This window comes from Panthera onca, chromosome A2 (assembly GCF_046562875.1).
Source record: "Panthera onca isolate mPanOnc1 chromosome A2, mPanOnc1 haplotype 2, whole genome shotgun sequence".
Lineage (NCBI taxonomy): Eukaryota > Metazoa > Chordata > Mammalia > Carnivora > Felidae > Panthera > Panthera onca.
This window is the reverse complement of record NC_138340.1, coordinates 4028517-4036555: the sequence shown is the minus strand read 5'-3', so window position 1 is coordinate 4036555 and position 8039 is coordinate 4028517. Positions and strand designations below refer to the sequence as shown.

At 62.6% G+C, this 8039-nt stretch overlaps 1 protein-coding gene across 1 annotated transcript; it reads left to right on the top strand.

The window, feature by feature from the left end:
- The first annotated feature begins 3626 nt into the window (after window positions 1-3626).
- On the top strand, window positions 3627-7440 carry ZNRF4 (zinc and ring finger 4). The gene is made up of 2 exons (XM_081790584.1): window positions 3627-3791; window positions 5950-7440. The coding sequence occupies exons 1-2, from the start codon at window positions 3627-3629 to the stop codon at window positions 7342-7344; spliced, it is 1560 nt and encodes a 519-aa protein (XP_081646710.1). The 3' UTR covers window positions 7345-7440.
- The last annotated feature ends 599 nt before the right edge of the window (window positions 7441-8039 follow it).

Below are 8039 nucleotides of genomic sequence, written 5' to 3'. Positions count from 1 at the left end.
CGGCGGGTGCTGGCTCAGACGGCGAACAGATGCTCGCTATTTTAAACCCACTGTTTAACTCATTAAGACAGCTGTTTCCCATCCCCAAAGTCGGCGGAATTAGAATTAAATTCATTCCAGAATTAAATACACACATACACACGCACACACCCCGCCACCATTTGGAGGCAAAACTTGTTAGCATTTAGGCAAGCTGTGCCTTCGAGCCTGGGGACGAGGCTTTGCTTCTGCCTGACAAGTTACATCACGGCCCAGTGGTTGCCAGCTGGGCCTGTGGCCAGCGGGCCCCGCGGGCCCAGATTCCCGTGTCTACCCTGGCCTCTGCCATTGGAGTCCGGTTGCCCCCTGGGTTTTCCCCTGACCTTCAGGCCCAGCAGGGCCCAGACGGAACTCCGTGTCCGTCTCTGAAGTGGCTTCCTCTCCCGGGTCCCCATCCTGGGGACGGCCATCCTGTGTCCACCTGGGGCTCACAGCGGGGGCCAGACTCACCTCCCCTTCCTCCTCTTACCTTCAGATGGTCACGCGGCTCCCCCCCACCCCCCACCCCCACCGGTGATGCTGCTTCCGACAAGCTTTGCCCCACCCCTGCCTGCTACTGCACTGGTCTGAGCCTCTGTTACATTCACCCGGATTGCTTCCTCCCTAGGCTCCCGGTTTCCGTTTTTAACCCCAACCGGCTGCTTTTCCTCAGCAGCCAGCAGGGTTTTCCTCGACCCTCTATCGGGTTGTGTCCCTCCCTCGCTTAAAATGCTTCAGCGCAGGACTGCCCAGTAGAATGTTTCGTTGAGGATGGAATGTTCTAGACCTGTGCCGCCCAATACCGTCACCGCCCCCGTGTGCTCCCTGTGGAGCGCAGCTGCTGTACCGGTCAGTGCAAGGGTAAAGGCCCTGTGGCTGATGCCATCGATGGCCTTCCCGGGTCCCCTGGTCCCCCACCAGCTCCCCGTGCTGCTGGCTGGCATCCCAGCTCTGGCCCTCCGCCTGAACCTGCTTTGCTCACGCCCGTGCAGGCTAGAAGTGTTGCAGAATCCTGTCACTCCCTCTCGTAGCCTCCGGCCGGTGGCTGGAACATAAATACCCCAGCTCCCTCCTCCCTCTGCGCTGTGTCCCAGAAGTCCCGGATGGGACTGAGCCCCCTCTGCCTACCACGGTCACCTGCTCATGAGTGCCGCCCTCCCCCGCCCCCATTTCTGGCTCCTTCCCCTCCCTCTCTCACTATCCCACGGCCGTCCTGGGCTTTCTGGAATCACTTACCCCGTCAAGTACTTGTACCCGAATCCTCGTCTCAGGGGAACCCAGATACACAGGCTTTGCGTTGTGCTTATAGTAAAAGACAAAATGCCCATTTCTATCCGCAAGGCCCTCCGGGATCAAGGCAGTTACCCACGCCAGCCACACTGTTCACCTTTCTTCAGACACACCGACCCCTCCTGCCACAGGACCTTTGCCCGTGTGCTGTTCCTGCTCCTTGGAACTCTGGTCTTCCCCACCCCGTCTCCTTCTGTCAACTCCTCCTCCTCCTTCAGGTCTTGGTTTACATGACAACCCACTCGGAGAGGACTTCCCTGACCACCTTCTAGGCCAGCCACCATCTCCTTCTGAGACTTTCTCCTCCTCTCCTCTGCCCGCCTCTTCCTCCTCCCTTCTTCCTTAAAAAATTATTTTTTTAATGTTTATTTATTTTTGAGAGTGAGAGAGACAGAGCATGAGTGGGGTACGGGCAGAGAGAGAGGGAGACACAGAATCCGAAGCAGGCTCCAGGCTCCGAGCCGTCAGCACAGAGCCCGACGCGGGGCTCGAACTCACAAACCGCGAGATGACCTGAGCCGAAGTCAGATGCTTAAGCGACTGAGCCCTCCAGGCGCCCCTCCTTCCTTCTTCTTCTTTTCCTTAAGGCTGTTTGGGTTTTTTGAATGTCTTGCTTTGAAATAATCATAGACTCACAGAAGAACGGGGTCACCACACGCTACAGAGAGTACACGTTCCTGGACACCCTCCACCCAGCTCTCCCGAGTGATGACATTTTACGTGAACCCGGTAGGATGGGCAAAACCCGGAAATTAACGCGGGTACAACGCTGCCAACAAACTTACCTTATCCGGGGTTTGACCGGCCCAGGACCCCGGCCACAGCCAGTCACTGTATTTCGTTGTCACATGGGTCTCTCATCTTCCACGACCTTGACCTTTGGAAGAGTTTGGGGGACCGCCCCTCCCTTCGGGTCTGTCTGATATCGGCTCAGGACGAGCCTGGGCTGGGCAGTGTGGCCCAGGTCTGGCCCACGAATTCCGCCCAGCTCGTCGGGGTTGACCTTGACTCCTCAGACACTTGGGCTTGTCTCTTTGTTGTCTGGCTCCCGTCACGGGACTGATCGCCACGTGAGATATGCCCGTTCCCTCGTGGGTCATTTTCCTCCTCCACTGGACAGAGCCCCTGGGCGGTGGGGACTGGGTTGGTGCCAGTCACTTCCGTGTCCCCAGCGCCCAGCCCAGGGTCTCGCACACGGTCGGTGCCCAGCACATATTTGATGAACAAATGCAGCAAACGAAATGACACCAGCCAGCACGTCCCAGGTCGATTGGGGGAGTGTGATTTGGTGGCACCCCAAGAATGTTCTAGAAGCAAAGGTCGTTCCTCTCTTCGGGCTCCCATTCGAATGCGCCCGCCTTGGGGAGACCTTCCTCGAACCGCCCCACCTCATGCTGCCCCCGCTTTCGTTTCCTTCGCTGCGTTTCACACCCTGAAATTGCTTCACCTGACGGCTGGTTTATTCATTGAGTTAATTCGTCGTCTGGCTGACTTCCCTCTTCTCGGCTGGAACAGACTCTCCGTAAGGTCGGGGGTTTTGTCTTCGTCACGGCTGTATATCCGGCACCCAGCGCGTCGAAAGGAGCCAGGGACGCAGTGGCACGAAGGGAGACCCACACAGAGACAGAGGGCAGAGACGGAGACAGAGGGCAGGGTCGGACAGCAGAGGTACCGACACAGAGACAAAGGAGGAGGAAGAGGGGTAAGACAAAAAGAGCCGCCCCCCGGCTGGCGCAGAAACGGAAAGACGGAGAGGGAGGGCATCTGATAAAGGAAGCACCTTGGCAAGCACGTTGGCGGGGGGCGGGGGGCAGCTGGGAGTTCAGCCCAACTGGGTCCTCCAGGAGGTGATGTGGGATGCGCACCCCAGAGCCCTGGCATCTGAGAAGGGAGAGAGACGGGGTGTTCGGTCCCGGGTCCCCGGCCGCGCCCAGGGGTGTTCATTTGCTGGCACGTTCCAGGCCTCCTGCACGTGAGCCAAGAAGGTTCCAGAAGCCAGAGGAGCCTCCAGAAGGAGGGCCACGCGGCCGAGCCTTTGATCTTGGACTTCGGGTCTCCAGAACTTCGAAAACATGAATCCCCGATGTCCTCGGCCGCCCGGTTTGCGGTTCTTTGTCACGGCAGGCCCGAGGGAGCCGAGACGCCCCGTCGTCACCCACCGCGGTCTTTGGCGAACCGCTTTCTCCGTCTCCCCCCGCCATCCTCGTCCGTCCGTTCCTTTATGGACCAAAACGTTCCCTAAATATCGGCTCTCCTGTCGTCTTTCTCTCAAAACTTCGTGAGAGTCACAGAAAGCGCAAATATCTTGCCACGGGGAGATGGGGTTTGCAAAATACAAAGACTCAGAGAACCAGATGAGGTTTGAAAATCCCAGCGGGGACAAGGACCTGTCCCTTAGGGAAATCAGTTGCTCGAGTGACGTGAAAGGCGGGGGCACCAAGGGACTTCGGGGAGGAATCCCAGGGGGAAGGGCTTCGGCAGGGGTAACGTCACTGAGCCCCAAGCACCTGCTGTCCTCTTCCTCACTCAGGGCTCCTGTCCCCTCTGAGTCCCTTCCCTGAGTGTCCGTCCCCTCCGTGGCTTCCCAGCCTCCCTGTCCCTCTCCAGCCAGCAGCCAGAGGCCTCTTGCAGAAACACAAATTGCTTTTTATTTCAGGAGCAATCAGTGAATTCCTTCCCATCGCACAAGAGCCAAGCAGTGCAGAAATCTAGAGAGTGGAAATGGAAAAGGCAATGTGGTCCTGCCCTCCCTCTCAGCCTTTCTGTGGCTCCCATCGTCCTCCGTGGCCTTGCCCACCCTCTCCTGTCCTTGGGTCAGACCCTGTTTCCAGACACGCAACTCCCCTTCCCTCCCCCCGCCCCCCGGTCCCTCCCTCCCTCTCCTTCCCTCCCTCCCTCTCCCCCACTCTCTCCCTCCTCTCAAGACCTTCTTACTCTCTTCGCATTCCCGGCATGCTGTTCCCTGCCCTCTGACACCAAGTTCATGCTTACTCACCCTCCATTCTCCACGTGGTGACACCTCGCCTTGTCGGGGACAAGGATTCCAGGGGCTATTCCTGTCCTAGGGCCGCTGTAACCTGTGCCACCCCCTGGGGCGGGGCTGGGGGAAGGTCCTCCAACAGCAGAAACCCGTCCTTTCCCCACGTCGGTGTCGGCAGGACGAGCTCCTTCCCAGGGCTCACAGGGAGACTCTGTCCCCTGTCCTCCCCCCCCCCACCCACCCGGCTTCTGCCGTGGCCACCACGTCACTCCTGTGTCTGCTTCTGTTGCCACATGGCCTTCTGCCCGTGTGTCCCTGTCTCCTCCATTGCCGGCTGAGGGCCATCCTGGGAGGCATGGGGCCGCCGAGAAGTCCCACAGAGCAAGTAGTCAGGCTGGCAAAGTGCCACGAGGGGACAGAATGCCCTTCCGGGCACCACAAGCAGCATTTGCAAGGCCCCAGAGGTCAAGGAATCGCGATGCATTCGGAGCGTTGAAAAGCATCGGGCTTAAGAGATTGGCAGGGTCCTGACCGCCGTGAGTGGCCGGGGGGCGGCGGGGAGGGTGGGGGGACTTGTGGGCCACACAGAGGAGCCTGGACTTCATCTGGAGGGCACTGGGGGGCCACGGGGAGACCAGAGGCCTGGGATTTCAGACAGATCCCCGACTAGAAGGATTTCAAAGCAGAGGCAGGTCAGGTCCGGGAGAGGGAGGACGTGAGACCCAGAGCCGAGTGCTGATCGTGCTTCGTCTCCTTCACCGCTCACACCGTCCGTCTTACGGGATGGGTTCCTCATCGTTGTGCTCAGTTTCCAGACCTGGAACCGGGGGCCCAGAGAGGTCGAGTGATTTACCTGGCATCACACAGCTTGTGAACGGCAGAACCGGCAATCCAGACCTGAGCAGGCTAGCCTAGCCCAGGAGGAGGCAGACTCGGGGTGGGGGGTTTGGGGGAGAAGGGGTGGGGGGGCCGGGAGACTGTCACCCAGGGCTCTGGCGGAGGATGGGGACACAGCTGGGGACCAGGCTGGGGAAGAGGCACCGAGGTGGGAGAATAAAGCTGGTGCAGGACTGAAGGCATACCAGGCAGTGGGTCAGGGACCCCCCCCCTTCCTGGCAGCCCCCCCCCCCCGCCCCTGGCACCCTTCTCCCCCACCCCCTCAATCAAATCTAGTTAAACTCTAAGGACCTATGAACTCAGACCTAAGTCCTGAGAAAGAGCCAGCCCCGGAGAAAGGGCCCTCTAGGCAGAGAGCACAGCCTGCGCAAAGGCCCTGGGGCAGGACCAGGCCTGGCGTGTTGTGGCGACAGTGAGGGGGCGCCTGTGGCTGGAGCAGAGGGAATAGAGGGGGAGAGAGGGAGGAAGTTGGGAATTTGGGTTTTAAGAACAGACCTCGTTGGGGGGAGGGTGTCATGAACAAGTCTGGGTCCTTCTGGGTATCTGAAAAGGGGGCACCTTCCTGGGTGGGTCTCTGGGAGGCTGGGGAGATGATGCCATAGAGGACGAGTGGTGAGTGCCGGGTCCGGGCCACCGGGGGCCGCTCTGTGGCACCCCTGAGCCTTATGGGCTCCAGGAACTGAGCATGAACCTCCCACAGGTTTCCTCCAAGGCTGCTCCGCCGGCTCTGAGACCCAGGAGTTCTGTCCCGGCCACAGCCCTAGGCAACCGGGGGCTCCTGGGGACAGGATGTAACAGGACGATGTCACAGAGGCCAGCGGCACCTGGAACCCCCGGGGGCCCCTGGCCTCGGTGTCATCCTCCAGCAAGGCCTCCCGTCGACCGCCCCTGAGACCGGCCTTCGCAGACACGCCCGATGCACGCTGGGTGCCACCAGGAGCAGTTTCTGCCTGGGGCCGCGCGGGGCCCGGCTGCCCCGCTCACCCGCCTCTGAGCACCCCCTCCGAGCTCGCCTCCCTTCCACCCGGGCCACGGACGCCCTGGGAGGCCCTGGAGATGCCCGCAGGCCTCCCGTCTGCGGTCCCCGGCGGGACCTAGCTGCGCACAGCGGCCGGAGGAGGCGGAGGGGGGGCGGCCGTGGGGTGGCGGTCGCCCTGATCCTGCTGGCCCTGCTGGCGCCCTCGGGGGCGGTGGTGCGGGCCGTGCGGGCCGGCAACGCCAGCAGCCTGGACTTCGCGGACCCGCCGGCCCTGTGTGGGGTGCCCCTGGCCCCCGAGGGCGTGCGGGGCTACCTGACGGAGGCCGAGCCGGCCGACGCGTGCCGCCCCCTCGAGGGCCCGCGGCCCGGCAACGGCTCGCTGGGCGCCACCGCGCTGATCCGCCCATACGACTGCGCGTTCGACCTCAAGGCGCTGCGCGCGCAGCGGGCCGGCTTCGAGGCGGCCGTCGTGCGCAACGCGCGCTCCGACGAGCTGGTGCGCACGGCGCCCGGGTTCGAGGGGCCGCGACGCCAGATCGCCGTCCCCTCGGTGTTCGTGGGCGAGGCCGCCTCGCGGGACCTGCGGCTCATCGTGCGCCGCGACAGGTCGGCCCACGTCCTCCGGCTGCCCGACTACCCGCCGTGCCCCAGCCCGGACCGCCACCCCGTGCCGGCCGCGTCCTGGGTGCTGGGCCGCGCCCTGGCCCTGCTCACGTCCGCCGTCTTCGTCCTGCGACGGCTGTGGGCCTGGCTGGGGGCCCGGGGGCCCCGGGAGCCGGCGGCCCAGACGCAGGCCCGCCGGAAGGCCCGGGTCCGCACCTTCACGCGGAGGAACGACCTGTGTGCCATCTGCCTGGACGAGTACGAGGAGGGCGACCGGCTCAAGATCCTGCCCTGCTCCCACACCTATCACTGCAAGTGCATCGACCCCTGGTTCGCCCAGGCCGCCCGCCGCTCCTGCCCCGTGTGCCAGCGGTCGCTGGCCGGCACGGAGGACGGCTCCGACTCCACCGTCGAGAGCTTGGGCGATGAGGACCCCTCGCTGCCCGGCCACCGGCCCCCGCTCTGGGCCGTCCAGGCCCGGCTGCGCTCGCGGAGGCTGCGGCTGCTGGCCCGAGCCAGCTCGCACGGCCGCGCCGAGGCCACTGCGCCCCCGGAGAGGCCCCCAGAGCCGCGGTGAGGCCCCGCGGCCCCTGGCCGACCCAGATCGGGGCAGGGAGGGTGGAAATGCGGAGTGTTTCTAGTCTAGAGAGAATAAAGTGGGTCTGAAAGCGGATTCTCGCCCTGGCTGCTGTGAGACCACCGGCTTCCGGCCCCTCCTGCCGCCCGTGTGGCCGATCCCAGCCGAGCCTGAGGCTGGATCCTGGGGGCGGGGTGGGGGGAGTCGCCGTGTGGTCACCGACGGTGGCCCTGGGAAGCCCCGCGCCTGCGGTCCAATCCCGGGCACGCGGGCTGCTGACCCCCGGTTGGCTTATTCGTTACGCATTTCAACGTCCTGTGTGTGGGTGGGTTTTTTTTTTTTTTTTTCCAAAATGTTTTACTTTGCACTGGTTTTAGGTTTCTGGAAGAGTGGCAGAGAGACTCCAGAGGGTTCCCACGTACCCCTCACACCTCTCACGTGGCCCGAGAAAGCACCGTGGGCACGTTATGCTGAACTCACGTCCAGCTTTTATCCGAATTTCCCCCCCCTTGCAAAATTTCATGGTGGAGAATGTCGAACGCACCCAAGTAGAGAGATGGAATAATGACCCCCCCCCCCTCACCGTCCTGCCACAAACCCATTACTCAGATTCAGCCAGTGTCTGTCTAGGGCCGCTCTCAACTCCTGCACCCTTCCGCTCACCCCCTCCCTTGTCATCTCGATGCGAAAGCAGC

What these genes read in the sequence shown, in the direction of transcription:
- ZNRF4 (XM_081790584.1), top strand. Translation starts at nt 3,627, where the DNA reads ATGGGGTTTGCAAAATACAAAGACTCAGAGAACCAGATGAGGTTTGAA. An exon ending in GGGGAAGGGCTTCGGCAGGG is followed by an intron (nt 3,792 to 5,949) that starts GTAACGTCACTG and finishes CCACAGCCCTAG; the next exon opens with GCAACCGGGGGCTCCTGGGG.